A 25,342-nucleotide genomic window follows, 5' to 3' on the forward strand; every position below is an offset into this window, starting at 1 on the left:
GCACACACACACACACACACACACACGAGACCTCAGCACCATTCATGGGTCAGGATTCACATTCAGTTACAAATACAAAATAAGATGGCTTTCATTGCTTCACACTCTGTGTTTCCAAACTATTAATAAAGACAGAAAAAGGACAAACAATAAATCAAGAAATTCATATTTAATAATATAAAGATATATCATCCAAATGGATGAACAATCAATGGTTTTACTGATGAAATCAACATTATAGACTAAATTTCAGATAGTCATATAGTAAATTCAGTCTCAGATCTTAATCGAGCATGTATGTGCATCACACTCTTATTAAAACCTCTCATGAATTAATGAGTTGCTGTTAAAATGACCATTAGCTTTCTACGCTTCTTTGTAATTATTTTTGTGAGATTTACAGTCATACCGTCGTACTCGCTAGTAAACAAGAAAATTACACGAGTGTTTTAAATACTTAATGAGTAATAAATCCAAAGATTGTGTGTGAAATCAATACGCTCAGAATAATTAAACAGCAGAATTAATGCACCTCATATAAATTCAAGCTTTCCCCAATAGCGGCTATAAAAATATTGCTGTGCAGATGATAGCGTTTTACCCAGGCATTTAATGCGTTTCAAATGCAAAACTGATTGAAGTTTAGCAGCGGAGATGAGCCGGCGTAGCAATAATGGGCTTCTTTGAATATTTTATGGAAATGTTTCACATTTATTAACTGTAGTCCAAAAGCCTGACTGTAAGCAGGAGCGCTAATGTAACAATAAACAGTTAAATGTGATTGAGCGAAGGGCTCGTCTCATAAAAATGCTAAATCAAATTAAATACAGCATTTTAAAGGCTGCCTTCATTAAAGCGGTGGATGGGAGGGTGACCTCTGTTAATTAAACACTGCTTCTCTTCACTCCTGTTCCAATGTGAAGACAGCTAGAAACTCTTAAATAAACACAGTTCACATATTATAATAAATACTATCTAGTTGCTTATTAACATGCCTATTAAACCATTTTATAGCTGCTGAAAACACTGGTGTACTAATCATTTTGTGAAGTTACATCAAGTTACATGAAAATGAGAAATCGTTAGCCTCATAGCATAATTGCCATAAAAGTCATATTTCAATGTTTTTGGTAAACAAGAAAAAAACAAATTTTTTTAGAAATCACATTGTTATTTTTTATTTATATTATAACAGTACATTCAACCAGATGTGTGAAGAAGTATGCAAAAAGAAAAAGATCCATCATCAATTGCCTAATATTAATTTTTTCTCTTACATAAAAAATGCAAACATAACATAACAAAAGTTGTTTTACTCTCCTAAATATAACCAAGATGTGTAACTTGTGAACCCTAACCAAGTTGTTTCTTATTAATGTCTAACCTTAACCACTGTTTTCCTTTTCCAACCTTAATCGAAGTTCCACTTAGGTGCTGTGCAAACATAACCAAAGTTTTTTTATTCTCCTAAATATAACCAAGATGTGTAACTTGTCAACCCTAACCAAGTTTCTTAATGTTTAACCTTAACCACTGTTTTTCTTTCCCACCAAGTTCCACTCAGGTGTTGTGCACACTCATTTTCACACTGTCTATTGATGAGGGAGGTTGTCATAATACTGGTGGGCTACTCTCGGTAGTACTGGTTTCATTGCCTGCAAGTCATTGAATTTCCTGAGAGTAATTGGCAGTTGGGCAGGAAAGAGTGGGACCCAGTGGAATGGTTCTTTGGGGATGTTGATTCGCTGAGGCAGGTCCTCCCATTCAGACTCAAAATCCAACTTGTACCAGATTCGACCATCAGCCAAGTACTGGAGAGCCCGGAGGCCATGGATTGTGGGGTCACCAACTTTTTTACCTGGTCGAGTATTGGTGACGTAGGCCCCAGATAACTTCATGAAGTCATTGTGGTATAGCTGGGTCACCTTGTATGGGGATGGATGTATTCGTGCAGTCTCAAAGATGACAATGTAATTACGTGGAGTGTGAATATCTTTGACGATGCGCCGCTCAATGAGGCTATGCATGGAGTCACACTCCATTTGTGTGTGGCCAGCAACCAGAAACTTTTGCTCTATGGTGACACCATGCTTCATGGCCAGATGAAGGTAAGTGTTGCTGATGGCACCACACCGATTTTGATATCCACAGCCATCACTCCAGACAATGACTTTCTCAATGTTTCCGTTGGCCTCTAGGATTGATTCGAAGTGTATGGACTGCAGATGGGCAAAAACCTCACTGCTGAGGGAGCCTTCATGCTCTTCCCAAGCGTAACAATATCCATCTTTGTTGTTCATGTTGAAGCAAGTAAAGTTGTGCATCTGTAATTTAGTTTTGTAATACATTGTACTTGCTTTCGTCTTGGGGCACAGAAGAACGCATTGAAGGTCCATTGTCCACACTGAAAGTTTGTCACTGGATTCCTTTTTATCCTTAGCTTTTTCAGCTTGAGCCTGAGCCTTTAATTTCAAGTGAGTAGTAAGGGTATCCTGATCTGTATTTCCTACCTTGGTGCTCACACATACATCACACTGGTCTTTTTATGGTATGAACACGGAGTAATTCTGCTCCCTGAACACATTTCGAAAATATGTCTCACTCACAGCACACGCTCCATTTTCACCAGCAGCTTTCTGATATTCCTTGTGAAGATCACTTAGAACTGTTCCCGGCTCCAGGAACTTCTTTTCCTGATAGGAGGGAACCTGACGGCAGTAATGGGATGGGACTCTAGGCAGTCCAGAGAGCCATTCTTTCAGGAAGGTCTGGTCAACATCTGATATGGGCACACATGGGCCAGTCTTGTTGATCTTGGGTTTACACGGATCAGTTTTGGATTTTAACCATGATCAGATGGTTCTGGGGGCGATGCCAAGTGTTGAACAGAAAAGATTCTTACACACAGGTAGTTTACGTCTATCTGCCAGTTTCAGGTGGTATAATAGGGACGTTGTTCTCCTTGATGCAACACCACCTTTCTTCTGTTTTATGTGCACATTTTTGACTAGAGTCTTGATATACAGCTTGCGTGTCTCCCAGAAAGGCATGGACCAGAAATTGTTGAAGATATCTGTTCTATGCTCTTCAGTCAGTAGTCTGTCTTCCCATGTTTTCTGCCATTTTGTTTGTATCAAAATTAGAATTAGAATTATTAAAATTAGAATTATTAGAATCCAAAAACACTATCTGCCTAAGTCATCTCTTTGATAGTGTTTTTGATAGGCAGATAGTGTTTTTGGATTCTAATAAGTGTTGTGATTGGCTAAGGACATAGGCAGAAAGGCAGGACGATGCAGCAGTGGTAGGACAGTAAAGTTAGGCAGATATCTCAATTTGGCCAAAAAATGACTTAGGCAATTATTATAGGTAATTATGAGGCTAACGAAATGTTATTTTGATAACTAGCTAAAATAGGCTAACATTTAGTTCAAAGATGCTTTATGATTTTCATTATTTATAATAACCTGTCAATTTTTTTTTTTTTGAGTTAAAGGGTTTTTCCAGAGGAGATTTTGGATTTCTCTTTTTTCATCGCTCCATAAATCAGAAGATATTATCAACAGACAGAAAACAAACACATTTTCACTATGATTTTTAGGAGTGAAATGCTGTATAAATCAGTGTGAATGAAATACGAACAAACCCCTCAGTAAAAGCCTTCAGAATGTAGAGAGGAATAAACCTCTTTATCTGGTGTAGTTAAGGCCTGCTGAAGTGGAGAATCCAGGCTTTTAATTTCACAGCCAGATATGGATATGAGAGAAACTGAAATCTGCATATATATATATATAATTGTTTTTCTTTCTTAATGTTACCAAGCAAACGACGTGAGAGCAAGAGATCGGTCATGAATTCTGCACTTCAGTCTTACATCACGGGACACATAACAAATCTGGTGCAGATCAATTACAGCAGACGTGATCGAGCCAAACATCAGAATATGGCAATAAATGTGCAAATGCGATTGGTACACGCGCACCTGGCATCACCAGCATTAGATGATTTTGCTCTTATGCAAATGAGGACAGAACATGTGCAGCTCCAGAGGCAACCAATCACATTCATAACCTCATCGACACAGAGCATGTATGAAACATGTACGACAGATTAAAGGCACAATATGTAATTTTTCTGCTTTAAAAATAGCAGATATCACTATATCTATGTTATATATTTTTTTTGTTGTGTATTTACATTATCCTGACAGTTGCCACGAACTTTAAAATCCGGAGAAAATTATAGTTTAATTAGAAGACACGGCACGTTTCTTTATTTCCGTTTTGTCGCCCGTCTATGGCGTCATATAAACTTTGACCCCTCTATTTTATCTAACTTCCTGCGGAACCCGGCGGATCCGCCAAATACAAAGGTGAACAGAAGCAAAGACGAGACGAAGAAGAAAAAGTAGTAGCTAGCCTTGGTCGAGACTATTATATTTTATATTTATATTGTTTATATTCGTATTTATACCTCAATCAATAACTTAGTTATGGATCACGATTATGCTTTGCCTGCACGTTCTGTGAAGCGCAAACGTACGGGTGAAATAAATGACCTGAGAAGGTTTTGGGACGAAGAAGAAACGAGACACGGATAAATATTGGAGTTGCATTTCCAAGATAGAGAGAGCTTCGTGACCAGCTGAAACTACAGAGAGATGCTTGCATTCTAATAAACAGGTATGCATCCATTCAGCTAACTATATCTATCCGTATTTTTTGTGAAACGATGATGTCTTGTGTAAAACGCAGATGGACTAGCTCTCATGTAGAGTATAATGTAAATCTACATGTGTTCTATATCTAGCTGGATAAAGTAGCTTCAAATGCAGTTCACTATCTTGTTCAATATCATAGTATAAACGTAATTATAATTATTAACGAAAGGCAACCGTGTTTTTTTTTAACATATATTACTACTAGCTAGATGGAATATTGATTTGATAGGGGTCTGATAATTCATATATCTCTCCGTTCGAAAATACGTGATTGTCAAAATACTAAGGCCGGTGACACACTGGCTGCGTGGCGTCTCTGCTGCTGCTGTAGGTGACATAGAGGGAGACCGCCGACAGACCAGGCTCTTGTCCTCATGACAACAATATCTATACTTCATGTTGAACATAAATATAAAGCCTACTGATAAAGGACACCGTCAACAGTATTGACGGCAAAATAGACTTATGTTTGACAGGTGCAATATTTGAAAATCGATAATTATTTATTTATTTTTTAAATTACATTTGTATCTGAATTTATGTCAACCTATAGACTTTCAAACATCAAAATGTCATGAATTAATATGTATTTGTGTACAAAATTACATATAAACATATTTTCCTATTATATTTTGCCTGGAAAAGCTTCCAACACGCTTGCCTGTCGCGTGATAAATAGGCGTCGGTTCTATTTCTAGCATGCACGCGTTTTCCGCGCAGCTCGAGCCGCGCCTGAGACACGCGGCTCACACAGGCAGTCTGCAAGCTCTAACCTATTAACATGGGAGCCGAATTAAAAACTGACACGCCACGCATCCAGTGTGTCGCCGGCCTCCGTTAAAATGAGTGAGGAATGTGGGGAGCGACAGAGCGCGTGTTCCAATGAACAACAACTCCCATGAGCCTACGCTCTTTCCCGACGTCATCAAAGTACGTCTCATGTTATTGTTTTGATTGAGTGACCCCTGGTGGCCAAAAATTCCTTACTGCACGTTTAATAACACATTCTCACTTTTACACTCTGGAGTTGCACTGCACTTGCATTTTATTTACTTGTGTGTGGGTGAATTTGGTTATTATTTTGTCTTATTGAACTATATTTGAACATTTGTTCTATAGGGTGAAAATTCAATTCAGCTTAAACATACATATTCTTCAAGGTGTGTGTAAACTTATAACCTCACCTCAACTAACATTAACATTAGCATGACATTGGTGACATTACACGAAAATGCTGAGGCTTTTGATATGGAAGGTTTTTTTTTTAAAGGTTGTAATTTGGTTTGAAATCATAATGAATTCTACTTATTATGCAAAGTGTGCAAAGAGAGACCAGAGCTGTATCTACAGACCAGAGGATCACAGAGACTGGAAAGAAAATGAAAAATTCATCGTCTAGTTTGATCTGCTTTTCTTCTGATGGCATTAATGCAGTTACAAGTACAGTGTTAGTGACACAAACAGAATAAATGCTATTGAACTGAAATCATGAGCAACTTTACAAACATGCAGAAATGCCTTTTCAAACAAACACAAAACACAAAAGCAGCTTTTAACACACTGACATCCAGAATAACAAGCACTTTTAATTACCGTGGCATCATAAACACACGAGTGTCACGCTGTCATCTACAACACATGAAGACAGAGTTCAACCAAACTGACGCCTTCAGCCACGACTGACCTCACGGACATGACATTTACCAGCTTTCCATTTCACAGCAAAACCACAAGATTACACTATGACAAACCAACAAAGACACGATTTCTAAATAGATGGAAGCCTTGAAATGCAACAATGATCAAAGTAACAACAAAGACTATGTTTTAATCATTAAATGCCTTGTACAAAACCCTGACTGTGTGGCGGCACAATTATATGTCATTATATCCACCAAAGAATATAGTTCCACTGAAGCTCCTATGGTGCCATAAAATAAAGCATGTAACCTTCAGTCTCTCTGATTACAGATTGAGAATGCAGACCATGAAAGAGACATATTCAACAAGAGGTGCTTTGTTATATTTCTATAAAGCACAAGGGCAAACAAACAGATGGATGATTCCTGGCTCCGGTGGCAGCATTTCCCGATGTGTGTAACACTGCATGTAAGAATGTGCATTATTCAGAAGAAAATGGGAGTGATTGTTGTTTAGTCCCGATGTATAAGACCCCAGATCTCTATGATATACTGGTCTCAACTACAGAGAACAAATACACAGCATTTAAAACAGTATATATACATCAATAGTGATAGTCTTATGCCCTGTCCACATGAACATGGGTATTAAAAATAAAAACTTCATCTTTTTTTACATGGTTTGACTATTTGTTGTGAGGTTATATCACCAGCTGTTGGCTTGGCATGCTCTTTCCAGTGCTTCATCGCATGCATTTGTGTTTTCATGTGGACGTTTTTTTTTTTTTTTTAACAGAAGAAAATACTCCGTTTATAAAAATACCCGTGTACGTGTGGACATGTCCTTAAAGTAGAGCACTAATGCAGCCCATCTGACTGACAGCATAGCTCTCAAGAAGCAATTTCTTCACCTATAATAGTAACATCAAGCTATTCTGACTCACAATGGAAGTCACTGCAAGGATTTTCAGTCTTTAATGGCCTTCACACTGTATAATCAGTACGAATTGCTCTGCAATGGGGCTTAATTGGGTAATATCTTAAGGCGCACAGCACCTTTTGGTGGAAAGCAATTTGCCAGTTCTGGCAAAAATAAACCACCGCTTTTGGAGAGAGGACTGCAATAAATGACACTGATTACCACCTCCTCCTTGTCTAAGTGTGTACAGAAAGCAGGGGCAGGTTAATCGGTGCTGACTTTCATTCACGTGAGTGTTTTCTTGCGTTCCTGTTGATTTGTCAGAAGCAGACAGGACACTCCTATGAGAGCGCAGTTACCAGCGGCAGATAAACCACAGAGGCAATCGTCTAAGCTCCGCCCAGCAACTGTCACACAGGCCCTGCCTCGGCCAATCACGTACACCAGCTGCTTTCAGAAGAACTTCAACACACAGTTCTGAAAAAGTCCCTCTGAAGTATCATATATCCAGGGGTCAATCCTAAAGCAAACGCCAGCTCAGCCCTAGGCTTAATTGTACACATTAATATTTGATACGCTATTTAAATACAGGTATGTTGTGATTATAATCATTCTTAGCTGGGTCCCGTCTGGTATGAGGGCCAGATGTTATATTATTAGTATTCATACAATGAAAAGAACAAATAAAAGAAAAGAAAAAAATAATTGGACTAATGTTTCTTTTTACTTCAGAATTTTATGTTTAAAATCCAGATGGGACTGATACATTGACCTACATGTATTTGTATGACAAATGTTTTTAATAATTTTAAAGCTGAAGTATGGAATGCTAACAGGTTTTGGCAAACACTTAGTTTCACCTGGTCAGATGATCAGATAGTGTCACTGATGGCTCTGAATATTAAGGTAGGACAGGACTAAAATATTTTACCATACAAAAAAAAAAAAAATAAATAAAAAATAAAAAAAACATTATTTGAATGCCTTTATGCTTTAGAAATGGCCTATATGGCATTACTAAGAAATGCTATATTATTTGTAATTGTAAAAAAAAAACGTACATTTTGTGTTCCAGTGTGTCTTATCTTCAAATACTAAAGAGGTCACACTGGTATTGGACACAGAAAACAAAATCACGCACAGGATGAGGAAAAGACAGTGTGACAAGACAATGAGATTTCTACATTTAAAGAAGGATCTGGCTCCTCTTTTATTCTCTTGTCTCTCGCCTCTGGTTCAGATATTGCATTACTGCCATCACTGCAGGCCATGATCTAATTAGACACGAGCAAGACTTTAGCACTTGTCACATCTCAGTCTGTTCGGAGGAGCTGGAGGACCTCACACACACACACACACGTGCGGTCTGATCAGTGAAGTGAGGCACAGATAGAGGCACCTTAATGGGCTATTTCAGCATTATTACAGTATTGTGGATGGATTGTCAGCAGGAGCCCTGAGATACTGAAGTGTGAAAGCCATCAGCGCTCCACACTCCTCTGATCCTCTCTGTCATTACTGGAGTACGATTCCTCCTTCTCTCTCTCAAACACATCCACACGTCCTCAGCCTCTCTGACTTCATGATGCCATGTGATTGGAGAATTTGCCCTACATTCACTTAACAACTGTGCCATCTGTTAGACTCCCTCATTAATGGTGTCAGATTCTCTGCAAATCATTGATATTCAAATGTATGCACATAGCTTTATATTCCAGCACGGCACTTCCTGCCTTCTAATGGACGGTTTACTTATCAAAGAGGGATATTGAACAGTGCGAGAGCGACTAAATGTTTTGCCTGCGTTGAGACTGGTGCTTTAAGACTGAGATTTACTCAAAACAGTCTCTATGATTTATTGACATTTTAAATGCATGTGTAAAAATGATTTCATTTGTAATTATTATTTTCAACTAAATAAGGTTCACTCTATAATTTTTATCTAAATTCTTTTTTTCATCATTGCTGAAAACCTTCACATCTGTAAGAAACTTTTTTCCGAAGTGATTTGTATTGCATCAAATATTTACATTTTTATCAGTTCTTGTTTCTCTGCGAACGGAACGCATGACTTTGGCATTGCTTAGTATAAACACAAGACTGCCATATTGACAACTGCAACACACACAAAATGACTGCGTGCACCTTTAAACAGGGCCATTTTAACTTCATTTTCATTTAAAACGATTCTGCCCATCGTAACAAAAGCAGATTGTGATGTATTTTTGCTGGTCATTTCAACACTTACTTTAATCTAGACCCAGTATTTCAGCACAGGTCTGTATGTTCTAATGTCAAATAACAGACTACTACAGATCCTGAATCCTGAAACTCAAGAGCACTGCTCTACACACCTGAACACAACCAGTGCTATAATGCAGGACTAATCAAGCTGAAGATTACACCAGAGAGCAATAAACGGCAACTAAACTCATGCTGCATGAAGGAATCAAACGAGACATTTATCTTGTGACATTGGAAACTTCATTAGTTTACAATTTGATATGGTTAAACTGACTCACTGTTACCATTTGGTCATTGGTTTGATTGTCATACTCGAATCACCTCCTAAAGTGACTTTGGTGAATATGTTCCTGGAAATCAGAGCCATTACAGTCTTCATTTATAAAATAAAAAGAACAAGTGTCTGTGTAAAATCATTTGTATGCTAAAAAAGTATGCTTTTACACATAAAACGTTCTGCTCAGTGAAAACTATTACTTCTAGTGAGAATTTGACGTGTGCATTCAGTGGACACTTTTACACACGTGAGAGGAGTTGTGAAGTGAAGTGATGCAACTGACGCCAGGAAAATAGGTCACATGACTGTGACAACAAAATGTAGTAAATCCAAGTTACATGCAAATACTAGAAAATTAATTCCATACACAACATATTTTCTAAAGGCTGTAAAGAAATCTCTCTCTCTCACACACACACACACACACATATACAGTATGTGGTTTTTCCTAACATTCAGATAGTCCTGCTCAGATCATTTTAATAGCTTACTTATAGATGATTCTAAATATTAAGGAAGAATACGACTATAATATTTTACCATGACATTTATTATGTGACTCATTCATTCTCTAAAAGTTTTTATGTTTTAAAACGGCTTATAGGTAGTGTTGGGAGTGACATGGATTACTTTTTCAAGTAACTAGTAAAGTAATGCTTTTAGAATTAAAATGAAATATCTGAGTTATTTTTTCAAATAAGTAATGCAAGTCACTTTGTTTTTCCATTTATTCACTGAGAGCTGCATGCTGAGAGAAATCAGCAGTGAGTGCAGAGACACTTCCTTCAGCCTCAGGCTTATTCATTTCTTACACACTTCTTGTGTGAAAGGGCCTTTACACTTGCCAAAAACATAACTTTGGGGATTTTTGTTATTAAAAAAACAAATAAACAAGCCGAGCATGTGACAAAAATTAACCCAATGTTGTAATGCATTACTTTTAAAAGTAACTTTCCCCAACACTGTGTATAAGATATGATATTACAACAGATAATGTAAGAATGATTTTACATAGAAACAGGTTCTGCTCGGCTCAAGAAATGGAAGCATGGAGAAGAGAAGAGATGTGCTTTTGTTGACTTCATCACCATGGAGATTTAATAGGTCTGTATTGGGCCACCTGGGTACCAGCAGGACCTCGAGTGCTAATGAGGGGGAGACACTCACCACGCACACACACACACACACACACACACACACACACACGGATGCTCCTGCTCCAGATCAAACGCTGCTCATTACGCGACACCCCTCACTGCCAAACCTCTTATACCTGATCTTTATTTTTCACCACATCAATTTAAGTATGAATCAAATTTCTTTCAGAATCTGAAGCATGACTAATAGCATTGCAAGGGATCTCTGCGAGGCTCTCTTTGCACTGAAATATCATCACTTGGTGAGATGTTGTGGAACGAGACATGTGCAGTGGAGCATGGCGCTGATCACACACCTCCGGCTGCAATCTGAGGAAACATGATGATGATGATGGTGAGGAGCATGATGTAATCCCTCTCATGCCACAGCAAAAGCACAGAACAGCAGTGCCATCTTATGGTCACTCAGGGAAGTGCCTTACATAAGGTTCAGAGAATTACATCACCATTATCAGACAATAGTGTCTGGTGAGAATCTGATGCGTGGCTACAGACACAAACGCATCATCGAAGTTGACAAAAACAACAAAAATGCTCACAGATGATGCAGCCTTATGATCTCTTACAGTGTTGTATTATTGAACCTATTTATTTAACTTAATTTCGTCACATTGGTGACAAGATGGTCAAGACAAGTCAGCTTTATTTATATAGCGCTTTCAACAATACATATTGTATCAAAGCAACTGAACAGTGTGTCAATAATGCAAAAAGGCAGTTCATCAATGAATTCCATGATGTCATCATTCAGCTTAGTTCAGTTTAAATAATATCTGTGCAATCAAGTCGACGATATCGCTGGAAATTAAGTGTCACCAACTAAGCAAGCCAGAGGCCGGTGACAAACTAAAGGTACAGTTTTTGCTAATTCTTTCTAAATGGTCTTATGTTTTAAAAGTTTTAAAGTGGTCTTATCTTTATTTGGTTGTTGGCATTAGTTAAAATAAACTAACAATAAAAAAATAAAAAACACTTTTACAGCATTTATTAATCTTAATGTTAATCTCAACATGGACTAACACATATTATAATTTAAACATGCATCTGTTAATATTAGTTAATGCACTTTAACATAATTTTTAAAAGGTTAATAAATGCTGAAAAAAATATTGCAAATTTTTTATGTTAATGTTTGCAAAATAGACCTTATTGTAAAATTGTAATAATAATAGCATCAAATAAATCAATACTTTTATTAATCAATTATGCATTACCATTATCAAAAGCAATCTTATAAAACATTTATATTTAAAATAAATGCTGCTGTTTTGAACTTTGTCTTCATCTGTGAATCCTGAAATATAAAATGTATCACGGTTTCACAAAATTATTGGGCACCACAACTGTTTTCAACATTGATAATAATCAGAAATGTGTCTTGAGCAGCAAATCAGGATATTAGAATGATTTCTGAAGATCATGTGACACTGAAGACTGGAGTAGTGATGCTGAAAATTCAGCTTTGATCACAGAAATAAATTACAGTTTAACACAGACATTTACATTTTACATAATAATAATATTTCACAATTTCAACTGTATTTGACCACATACATGCAGTCTTGGTGAGCAAAAGATGCATCTTTCAGAAATGTTAAAAACGTCTGATTGACCTCAAACGTTTAAACAGTATTGTATATACTCTAGTTCTACATACTGTGCTCCTGCTTTGACAGCCAGATGTTCCAAATGATTGTCTTGGTTTCAGATGATGTGCTGATGTCTTACCATTGTCCTGAGTCTCCTGTGAAGCCGTGAGTCCACTCCTCTTCTTGCGTATGTTCATAAGTTTGGCTTGTGAGATCTCTCTGACTATAGAGGACAGCTGCTCTTTAGAGCTCTGCGCTGGAGGACTGCTCTTCTCCTGTCCACACTCAGACTTGCTCAGATGATGGTTCCCCACCTCACAACACCAATATTCAATGATTAAATGCTTGAAAACCCAATGCAAACATTTGCTATTATAATGTTTTTGTACTCACATCTCCATTCTGTCTTCTGAATTTGTATATCGGTGGTAATGATGCAGCTTTAGACCTGAAATCACATTCGGTCACATTCTGTTTGAAAACATCCTTCATCTTTAGTGAAAATGCTGTCTTTCTCTTACCCGTTCACTCTCTTCATGCCGATGGGTTTATTGAACAGTAGGTCACTGTAGGGAAGCTTTTTGAATTTGTCTCTACCAACAGCGACGTAAAACTGTCCGTTTTCTAACTCCTTTCCATCAATAACGAGAGTCCCTTCAAAGGTGTACAGGCTGTAAGAGAAGATGGGTAAATACAGCTCAGGTAATTCAGAAATTATTCCTTTTCCCTAATGAGAAAAGGCTGCTTATCATCCAAATGACTTTTCATGAGCATTTCAGACTTTTATAAATGTATCCTGGAGAACCACAATAATGAAAATCAAATAAAAAAAAATCAAAAGTTTTTTTTTTTTTTTAAATGACTGTACCCTAGGAAGTTTCCCTAAAAGCAATACGGTTACAGGTGCACATATCACCTGCAAACAGTAAGAGTTACCCTGCTGAAAAAAAAACAGCATATGCTGGTTAGGTATGTTTTGAAGCGTGGCTGCTGGTTTGAGATGGTTTTAACTGGTCCTAAGCAACTAGCTCCAGTTCAGGAACAGCGTAACCCTTACGAAAATTAACCATGGTTTTACTACAAATTAAACCAAAAATGTCTCTAGGTAACGCATGTAACCATGGTTCCCCTTAGCGAATGAGACACTGCTTCGAAACACTATGGAAATACCTTAAGCAACTCTCACAACTCTCTGAATCACATTTGTAATCAGTACAATGAATGGGAAAGATGTCACGGGTGGGGTGACGTAGCAACCAGGAAGCTTAAAAGCATGTGCGGTGGATACAGAAGCAGCTTATGGAAAATGAAGCAAGAATTCACAGGGATGCTGGTAGTATGGAACAGAGACACAGCATCTTGTTCTCTCGGGGAACCATGGTTACATGCGCAACCTAGAAATGTTTCCCCTCAGGAACTCAAGCTGCATCGAAACGCAATGGGAGCGAGTATGCCCATGCCGCCAGACTTTCAAATCTCTGCTTAGGGTGAAAGAGCACAGCCAGGGTGAGAGAACAAAAGAGCCCAGAGTGGCTTACATATCGAGGCCACAGAACCTGTCCCACAGCGTTGCAGATGTCCTGCATAGAAACACCTGCCAGAAAGAACTTGGAGGCCACCACACTTCTTGTAGAGTGAGCCTTGACCCCCAAGAGCGAGGGGAGATCAGAGGACTCATAAGACATACAAATGGCATCCACTATCCACCTGCTGAGAGTCTGTTTAGTAGCAGGAAGACCTCCCTTGGGGGGACCATAGAACACTATAAGTTGGTCCACCCTTCTCCACAGGGCATCTCTGTGGATGTATGTGTCCACTGTGAGCACTGAACACATACAGTTAAACTTCTGCTGGTCAGGCTCCCGAAAGGGAGGAGGACAGAAGGCCTGGAGTATGACAGGCTGTGGTGTAGAAGAGGGCACTTTAGTTGGTCTTAATAAAGTTGGTCTTAATAGTAAGATGACGATCAGATATCTCCTCTATAGTCTCAAAGTACATTTAAAGAGAGCCACACTACAGTCAGGTCCCACGGGGGTAGCACTACAGTCAGGTCCCACGGGGGTATACAAGATTGTACCGGAGGCCTCAGCGCACCACAGAGGAAAAATTTAACTAGGGGGTGCCACTGACTGACTACCTAGTGGGTTGTGGCAGGCCGCAAATATCCACCACATAGACATTCAAGGTAGAGTGGGTCAACCCTGTGGAGAATCAGGCCTGGAGGAACCCCAGCACTGTACCAACTGTTCAGTTAACTGGGTCGAGCTGGCGGTCTCTGCACCAAGAAGTGAAAAGTTTCCACTTCAAGGTGTACAGATTCCTCATAGAGGGAGCTCTGGACTGGAGGATGGTCTCAACAACTTCGGTTCTTGATGTAAGAGACCACCACTGTGTTGTCGCGCGCACCAACACATGGCAATCTCTTATGTCTGGGATGAAGTGTTTCAATGCTAGAAACAGGTTGGACACAGCTGCCATCAGACCCAGCAGTTTGTGAAACTGTTTGACAGTGAGTGACTGGCCTTCCCTTACTCTCCCGACTGCAGTAAAGAGTGTCTTGATCCAAGGAGACAGTTGTGCCTGCATTGTGGTTGAATACCACACCCAGATAAATGGTTCTCTGTACTGAAGAAAGCAAACTTTTCTTGGTGTTTAGTCTTACCCCCAGCTCTTTCATGTGACATCTTGATGCCGGACCGCTATCTGCTCTGATTGAGCTAATATCAACCAATCGTCGATATAGTACAGTATGTGGATGCCCTGCAAAAGCAGAGGAGCTAGAGAGCAGCAAGTGAGGAACCGCTGAAAGGCCACAACTTGTTTACAAGCCTCCTGGTACCTGTCAACGACAAAATTTACGCAAAAAAAAAGCAGGGCATCCACGAGAAAGACCCTGTATTTCTCTTTCATAACAGACAGGGTTAACCACAGGTGTCTCTCTGCTGCCAGGAATAATGGTGAAGGCTTCCTCCTCGAAGAGAGCCTTCTGGGAGTGAAGCGTACAGAGTAGCAGACACTCACAATGCGGCCAGTCAGCTACCTCAAGAGCAGACTCTGTGTTCTTAGCTCCCAAGCAGTCAACGCACAGGGCAGGGAGGAACATACAGACTAAAACGTTGCCAGGCCTTGTTTTGTCTTTTCACTTGCCTTTGGAATGACTTAAAATAAGGAAAAGTCAACACTAAATAAGACTCACAAATGGATAGAGACTTACACACACAGAGTGTTTGCTGACTGATAGGAAGCTGCCGCTGTATCCACCGCACATGCTTTTAAGATTTCTGGTCAATACGTCACTCCGCTCATAATGTTTTGCCCATCCATTTGACTGATTACACACATGATTCAGAGTGTGGTCATGCTTAAGATGTTCCCATAGCATTTTGATGTGGGTTTGACGGTTCCTGAAGGGGAACTATACTATAGGGTACTATAGTTATACCATGGTATTCACAAATTAACTTGGTTTTGCTACACTAAAGGTTGATTTATACTTATGCGTTGGAGCTACGCCGTAGCCTTCATGCCATATGCTATGCATCAGTTTTCAGCACTTGCAGTCTGCGTAGAATTGATGCGCTGTTAGAATTTTGGAGATGTGCACGTCAGACTACACCATACTACACATCTCCTATGGTGTAGCTACGGTGTAGGCTCGACACAGAAGTATAAAATAAGGGCTTAACTATAGTTTACCCATGACATTTGCAGTAAAACTGTCATTATACAAATGGTAATCAATAAGCCAAAAAACATGGTTACTATACTTTTACAACAATAAATACAATGTAAATTTTTTATAAACTAGCTCATGACCAGCATATGATCAGCTAAGGACCAGGTTAAACCAGCTCAAACCAGCAGCAATGCTTCAAAACATACCTAATCAGCATATGCTGAATGTTTCAACAGGGTACACTGATTTTAATGATCAACTGCCACCATACAAAGACTTTTTTTCTGGATTTTAAAAATGCTTTGATCACAAATATGAATTAATTTCACTTCAATGTTACTGTCATTAAGTAAATAACTTTGTTAATTTCTTGTGCTTGCATACCTTTGCACACCCCCAATGATTCGCAGGCCCATTTTCTCAGTGACCATCTCCAGAATCCGCTCAAACTGGCTAATCACACGGCTAGGAATCAATAACCTCACCGCTGGGTTCAGGACGTCTCCATTTGCCACAACACTGAGACACACACAGACACACACCTTATTGCCAGAGGTTATTTACACTAACTCTGCCCACCAATGTGTGATTGGGATAGTCAACATAATAAAAAGATGAATAACAAAAAACAGCTGCAGTGGTGTGGATAGTAAAGTGCATGTCTTGGTGTTTTTGAAGTGATCGACCCGAGTTTTACTCAACCTTTTGACAAACATTTTTACTCCCTTTTCAAATCTCATATCACATATGAAAGACATTTATTGTCTGCTATTTTAACGTAGTGTAAATAGAATCTATAGCTGTTTGCCTTTAAAAAAATGTTAGATGAACGTCCACCTGACACATAGATAATATTTTTTTGCTAATATTTTAAAAACATTATTAAAAACCAGATTACTTTGTACAAACATTCTATTAACAGTACTGAAAAAAAATTATATATATATACCAACCAAATCCACTCGCGGGGGGGCCGCACTCGCCATCTTTCTGTTTCCTTTTGCTGTTTAAAGGTCACGTTTTTTATGTTTTTTTTTTTAAGCTTTGATTGTGTTTACAGTGTGCAATATAACATGTGTTCATGTTTCGCGTGTAAAAATTTTTTTCACACAATTCACTTATCTGTATACCACCGTTTTCACTGTCATAAAAACGGGCTGATGTCTTCCTTGTTCTATAAAGCCCCTCCTCCAGAAATACGTGACGAGTTCTGATTGTGCCAGCGGTTCCTGTGTTGTGATTCGACAGCAGCTTAGTGCACGCTGCCCTCCTGGAAACGCAATTGGGCTAGTTTTGGACTAGTTTTGAGAAGCAAGTGGGCAGGACCCTAACCCTAATCTTTTATGCGAATCCGGCATTAAACTGATTGAGATTGAGGAAGCTGTCCTCAGCAAAATGTGCTGCACATAGTTTTACATGTGGATTATAATATTCGGGAACAGAGTTAAACATAAATTGTAACCATTGATCTCAATGTCACCTTTATTTATATAGCGTTTTAAACAAAATACATTGCGTCAAAGCAACTGAAAAACATTCATTAGGAAAACAGTGTCAATAATGCAAAAATGAGAGTTAAAGGCAGTTCATCATTGGATTCAGTTATGTCATCTCTGTTCAGTTAAATAGTGTCTGTGCATTTGTTTGCAATCAAGTCAACGATATCGCTGTAGATGAAGTGTCCCCAACTAAGCAAGCCAGAGGCGACAGCGGCAAGGAACCGAAACTCCATCGGTGACAGAATGGAGAAAAAAACCTTGGGAGAAACCAGGCTCAGTTGGGGGGCCAGTTCTCCTCTGACCAGACGAAACCAGTAGTTCAATTCCAGGCTGCAGAAAAGTCAGATTGTGCAGAAGAATCATCTGTTTCCTGTGGTCTTGTCCTGGTGCTCCTCTGAGACAAGGTCTTTACAGGGGATCTGTATCTGGGGCTCTAGTTGTCCTGGTCTCCGCTGTCTTTCAGGGATGTAGAGGTCCTTTCTAGGTGCTGATCCAGCATCTGGTCTGGATACGTACTGGATCCGGGTGACTGCAGTGACCCTCTGATCTGGACACAGACTGGATCTGGTGGCCACGGTGACCTCGGAACAAGAGAGAAACAGACAAATATTAGCGTAGATGCCATTCTTCTAATGATGTAGCAAGTACATAGGTTGTTATGGGAAGTGTTTCCGGTTCCGGTTTACCTAATTAATGCAGCCTAAAAATCCTTTAACGGATTTGGATAATAAAAGCATATTAGTATGTTATGTGTATGCCAGGTTAAAGAGATGGGTCTTTAATCTAGATTTAAACTGCAAGAGTGTGTCTGCCTCCCGAACAATGTTAGGTAGGTTATTCCAGAGTTTGGGCGCCAAATAGGAAAAGGATCTGCCGCCTGCAGTTGATTTTGATATTCTAGGTATTATCAAATTGCCTGAGTTTTGAGAACGTAGCGGACGTAGAGGATTATAATGTAAAAGGAGCTCATTCAAATACTGAGGTGCTAAACCATTCAGGGCTTTATAAGTAATAAGCAATATTTTAAAATCTATGCGATGCTTGATAGGGAGCCAGTGCAGTGTTGACAGGACCGGGCTAATATGGTCATACTTCCTGGTTCTAGTAAGAACTCTTGCTGCTGCATTTTGGACTAGCTGTAGTTTGTTTACTAAGCGTGCAGAACAACCACCCAATAAAGCATTACAATAATCTAACATTGAGGTCATAAATGCATGGATTAACATTTCTGCATTTGACATTGAGAGCATAGGCCGTAATTTAGATATATTTTTGAGATGGAAAAATGCAGTTTTACAAATGCTAGAAACGTGGCTTTCTAAGGAAAGATTGCGATCAAGTAGCACACCTAGGTTCCTAACTGATGACGAAGAATTGACAGAGCAACCATCAAGTCTTAGACAGTGTTCCAGGTTATTACAAGCAGAGTTTTTAGGTCCTATAATTAACACCTCTGTTTTTTCAGAATTTAGCAGTAAGAAATTACTCGTCATCCAGTTTTTTATATCGACTATGCAATCCATTAGTTTTTCAAATTGGTGTGTTTCACCGGGCTGCGAAGAAATATAGAGCTGAGTATCATCAGCATAACAGTGAAAGCTAACACCATGTTTCCTGATGATATCTCCCAAGGGTAACATATAAAGCGTGAAGAGTAGCGGCCCTAGTACTGATCCTTGAGGTACTCCATACTGCACTTGTGATCGATAGGATACATCTTCATTCACTGCTACGAACTGATGGCGGTCGTATAAGTACGATTTAAACCATGCTAATGCACTTCCACTGATGCCAACAAAGTATTCAAGTCTATGCAAAGAATGTTGTGGTCAATTGTGTCAAACGCAGCACTAAGATCCAATAAAACTAATAGAGAGATACACCCACGATCAGATGATAAGAGCAGATAATTTGTAACTCTAAGAAGAGCAGTCTCAGTACTATGATACGGTCTAAATCCTGACTGGAAATCCTCACATATACCATTTTTCTCTAAGAAGGAATATAATTGTGTGGATACCACCTTTTCTAGTATCTTGGACAGAAAAGGGAGATTCGAGATTGGTCTATAATTAACTAGTTCTTTGGGGTCAAGTTGTGGTTTTTTGATGAGAGGCTTAATAACAGCCAGTTTGAAGGTTTTGGGGACATGTCCTAATGACAATGAGGAATTAATAATAGTCAGAAGAGGATCTATGACTTCTGGAAGCACCTCTTTCAGGAGCTTAGATGGTATAGGGTCTAACATACATGTTGTTGGTTTAGATGATTTAACAAGTTTATACAATTCTTCCTCTCCTATAGTAGAGAATGAGTGGAACTGTTCCTCAGGGGGTCTATAGTGCACTGTCTGATGTGATACTGTAGCTGACGGCTGAATCATCATCACTGAGTGGGGAGAACCTGTTTAATGTTTTGATCGGAACAGAAGAGCGGTGTTTTGACCCACGACTACGCTGCCTCACCGTCACCCAGTTGCCCTGCTGCTGGGGCTCTGTTTCCGGAACCGAACAATGTACAGGAATCCCTGAGCTAGACGCATCCAAAGCCATATCTAGAGCCCTAACATTCTTACTGTCCTCAATTAAAGTTTGGATGCGTGTCTCTAATTCTGAAATCTTCTCTGTCAGCCTAACTATTTCCCTGCATTTATCACATGTGAATCCCTCATCAGCGACAGAGATAGATAAACTGTACATGTGGCAAGAGGTGCAAGAAACAATGATAGGAGAAGCCATTACTCACCGTGCTTGATGAAAATTCTTACTGCGGTTGTTTGATGAACTTGTGAAAAACTGGAGCGAGGGAGAGGAGAAAAGAAAACAGCGATAGGTTCGAATGAAAACGCTAATGACAAGCTAACGAGTGCTAACGCTTTGCAGGTGTACTGCACTCACGTAAATAAAATAAAAGTGAACGATCAAAGTTAATCTGATAAGATTGATCGATAATATCAGAAATATGGTGTGAATTAAGTTATATTTTACCACTTTAAAAAACAGAGAGTGATCAAGTACAGCGTCCCTGGGAAGCCCAAACAAAGGTAATTGGACTCCGAGATGAAAATAACAGCGTTTCAACGACATGGAGATAAACACAAACGCAGCTCTACCTCTTTTCCGTGGGAGCGCAACAAGACCACAACAAGACCACACCCCCTTTTTTGTGTATTCCTGTGGGCGGAGGTTAGTCAAAAAACAGTTTTAGTGACGTCATTACTGCAGGAACTAGAGGGATGTAGTCCAAACGGGTCGTTCGATGTATGCGAATTCTGTTAAATAAAATATCTCGCTTGGCATTGAACTTTGAGCTTTAGAATTTTACAGATATTATTTGTACTCTAACAACAACATTACACAGTAACTAAAGTTTGAAACATGGGATCACGAAGAACAGGACCTTTAACCAGCGTGAATGAGACGACACAGGCACTGCGGTCATGTGTGGTGTTTGTCAACGCGCCTTTGAAGAGAAGTGAACATGACAGCTCGGCTGGTATCGGTGTATCGATACTTAGAGAAATTAGTATTGGTACCGTTCAGATATTTTAGTATCTATACTTATCGAAATATTGATATGTTTGACAACAATAATATACATATACACACATACACACACTTACCATGCACTTTATTAGGTACACCTGTTCAATTGCTTGGTAACATAATTTGCTTATCAGCCAATCACATGCCAGCAACTGAATGTATTAAGGCATCTAGATATGGCGAAGATGACTTGCTGAAGTTCAAACCAAGCATCAGAACGGGAAAGAAAGGGGATTTAAGTGACTTTGAACGTGGAATGGTTGATGGTGCCAGATGGGCTGGTCTGAGTATTTTGAAAACTGCTGATCTACTGGGATCTACATTTTGGCCCCCTTAGTACCAATTGAGCATTGTTTAAACATCACAGCCTACCTGAATATTGTTGCTGACCATATCCATCCATTTATGACTACAGTGTACCCATCTTCTGATGGCTATTTCCAGCAGGATAATGCATCATCTCACAAAGCTCAAACTATCTCAGACTGGTTTCTTAAACATGACAATGAGTTCGCTTTACTCAAATGGCTTCCACAGTCACCAGATCCCAATCCAATACAGCAGCTTTGGATGTGGTGGAATGGGGGATTTGCATCATTGATGTGCAGCTGAAAATCTGCAGCAATTGCATGATCTACTCCTATCGTGTCAATATGGACCAAAATCTCTGAGGAAAACAGGAGGGAGAATACAAAGTGGCAGAGTGCGGAGATTCAAGAGCTCATGCTTGCGGTCATACCACCGGTGTAACTGATTAACTGGTGGTGACCATATTACTGACCTCACATTGCTTCCAAACGCAATTTTTAACTTTCACATTCATATTTACGATCATTCTGGAAGCACGTGAAGGCAGCATTAGTGAAAACAGGTAGAGACAATGGTAGCTTTAGCAACATTAGCCTTACAGAGACCCAAGAAGCTCTTTTGGAAAACAAAATATGATGTGTGATGCTTACTTTGTCTGGAGTCTGGACATTTGCGCAAGAAGTGTTTGTATCAATCCCTCTTTCAAAAGAAATCTTTGCACAACTCCAGCACTGAACCAGTGTTAATTTTGGCAGGAATTTTTGATTTAGTCTTAATCTTAGTCTTGAGACGAAAATGCTTAATAAAAGTCATTGCATTTTTGTCAACTTTTAGTCACAACTTTTAGTCAATAGTTTTAGCCAAACTGTAGTTACCAAAATTAATTTTATTATAAATATATATACATATATACAGTACAGACCAAAAGTTTGGACACACCTTCTCATTCAAAGAGTTTTCTTTATTTTCATGACTATGAAAATTGTAGATTCACACTGAAGGCATCAAAACTTTGAATTAACACATGTGGAATTATATATGGAATTATATACATAACAAAAAAGTGTGAAACAACTGAAAATATGTCATATTGTAGGTTCTTCAAAGTAGCCACCTTTTGCTTTGATTACTGCTTTGCACACTCTTGGCATTCTCTTGATGAGTTTCAAGAGGTAGTCACCTGAAATGGTCTTCCAACAGTCTTGAAGGAGTTCCCCGAGAGATGCTTAGCACTTGTTGGCCCTTTTGCCTTCTGTCTGTGGTCCAGCTCACCCCTAAACCATCTCGATTGGGTTCAGGTCCGGTGACTGTGGAGGCCAGGTCATCTGGCGCAGCACCCCATCACTCTCCTTCTTGGTCAAATAGCCCTTGATGCCTTCAGTGTGACTTTACAATTTTCATAGTCATGAAAATAAAGAAAACTCTTTGAATGAGAAGGTGTGTCCAAACTATATATATATACAGGGCTCCAAACTGCGACTAAAACGGTCGCATTTGCGACCATAAATATTAAAATGCGAGTGAAGTTTTTGCTGAGGTCGCCACTGGCAACTAGGCCTATGTATTTACATGCTATCTCTTAAAAAATTGCATGTAATGCCTTTTTTCCTGATTGTTTTGCATTCACATCTTTTGTTATGTTCGCGCATTGAGAGAATTCGCATCAAAGTTTTAGTGGGAAAAAGAGTTTTAAACAGTCCTCATCTGCCGCGCAGCAGCGCTGACACACACCTGATAAACGCGCGAGAGAGAGAGAAATGATGGAGACTTGAAGAGAAAGTGCAGAAAAACAGCGTCTATTTCGTTCATAACTTGAACCAACTACAACAGGTAAAGCTGTCATCTGTGTGGATATTGGCAATATCGTTAACAGTTCTCGTTTATAATCATAAGGCTTCTTCTTAACAAGATCTTAGTCCATGCTGTGTTCTGTTAATGCATGAACTTTATTATTTGAAGTGCACTTGCCGTCCAGTAATCGCAAAAAGCTTTGTGTTTTGTTACTTTTTAATTTACAAAGTATCAGCTTTAAAATTATTCCAAATTCATGAAAAAATTCAAACAATAAATACAGTTTTGTTGCTGTTTAAGGGGCCGTTCACATATCGCGCCTAAAAACGCGTGGAAAATGCTAGGCGCGCCGCTTTCTGATTTTTTTCCAAAAGCCTTCGGGCTCTTGCGCTCCTGAGGCGTCTGCCGTTGCTAAGCAACCATGACCCGCTCTCTCCATGAAGACGCGTAAATTTCAGCAATGGATAAATGGATTTGCAGCACTAAATATCGCTTGCAGTAGCTCTGTTACTAAATTTATTTAAAAATGTCTATCCATATACAGCTATGATCAGCTGTTCCTTCATCTTGGCTGAGCTTTCAAAGTTGGTACTGGAAAGGATGAAGCTGATTGGTTTGTTCTTGTCACATGACCTGCGGTGGGCTTGCGGGATTCTGAAAAGTTGATATTTTTTTAACTTGATGCGGTGCGGGCGTGCCTGGAAAAAAAACGAGCGCGTCGCTTCCATTATGAGCACGCACGCATACCGGACGCCTACATTTGAAATAACGAACTTGAGCGCGCAAAAGATGCGACATGTGAACGGCCCCTATGCGGCAGGCGCGATCGCGATTAGTGCCTCAGTTCAAGCAGCACGTGAACCTATCATATCTTGCTCTTTACTACTAGAGTACATAATGAACATGAATTAACATCAAAAGGTAGGCTATTTTATAAGAGATTCTACAGTACAACATGTTCAAACTGTGGAAAACGTGTAAAGCTTGTAAACATTGCAACGTAACATTAACCTCAGTAACCTTTCGGTGTCCATAAGCTCATCAGTCAGCTAGAAAAATAACTATAAAGAGGAGCATTTTGCTATATTTATGAGCTATTGAATTTTAATATTTTTACTTAACCTGTTGTCTACATGATTCAACCCCTCCTATAAAATTTAATTTTACTAATTAAGAAAAACAGACTGAAAGTGTGAAAGACATGCACTCTTAAAAATAAAGGAGCTTAAAAGGTTCTTCACAGAACAATATTGGTTCCACAAAGAACCATTCAGTCAAAGGCTCTTTGAAGAATAATCTCTTTCTGACCTTTTCATAATCTGTTATTATCTTCAAATGTTAAAGGTTCTTTATGAAACTATTTAGACAGGAAAAAAAGGTTCCTCTATGGTATCATGAAGCACCTTTATTTTAAAGAGAGTATGACAACATTTACAGGATGCATTGAGGAGGACCCCAAACTATACTCAGGGGCCAAGTGATGCTTATGGTCCATGATATTGGTACAGATTTTGTGTAATAAACAACGCATGACTGTATGTTTCAAGTTGGCAAAGACATTTAGCTCCCACTTTAAGTGAACCTTCATTCCCAGGTCATCTACAAGATGGATTAAAATGCTGATAAAGTCAAGAAAAGATGAGACATAAACACGTCAGTATGATTAAAAAGTTAAAATGTAAAATAAATAATTTAAATAAAACGCATAAAACATGTTTATTCTGTGGCACCTAAAAAATCATTTGGCACCTAAGTTTTTTTCTTATAGGAGCCAATGGCTCCTTACTCGATTTTTTTTTTGTTTGGAGCCCTGCATATATATATATATATATACACACACACTTGTTTTTTTTTTTTTTTTTGCCCCCTCTGAGTCCGACCCACACCTCAACGTGGTGAGGGGGTGAACAGTCAAGTAGGGGACTGCCTGCTTGGGCTATGCCATCAGTGATGAAGGTGCTTGCACTGAAGTATTA

General features: G+C 39.1%; 1 protein-coding gene across 1 annotated transcript in view; it reads right to left on the bottom strand.

Annotated features, from left to right (window-relative positions):
* Window positions 1-25,342, bottom strand: part of LOC132157634 (doublecortin domain-containing protein 2-like) — a 39,803-nt gene that overhangs the window by 530 nt on the left and 13,931 nt on the right. Inside the window, exons 4-7 of the mRNA XM_059566966.1 lie at window positions 16,607-16,741; window positions 13,068-13,217; window positions 12,940-12,994; window positions 12,686-12,860 (exon numbers count right to left, since the gene is read on the bottom strand). Coding sequence (XP_059422949.1) covers window positions 12,686-12,860; window positions 12,940-12,994; window positions 13,068-13,217; window positions 16,607-16,741 — 515 coding nt within the window. The remainder of the gene's footprint in view (window positions 1-12,685; window positions 12,861-12,939; window positions 12,995-13,067; window positions 13,218-16,606; window positions 16,742-25,342) is intronic.

This window comes from Carassius carassius, chromosome 15 (genome assembly GCF_963082965.1).
Source record: "Carassius carassius chromosome 15, fCarCar2.1, whole genome shotgun sequence".
NCBI classification, from domain to species: domain Eukaryota; kingdom Metazoa; phylum Chordata; class Actinopteri; order Cypriniformes; family Cyprinidae; genus Carassius; species Carassius carassius.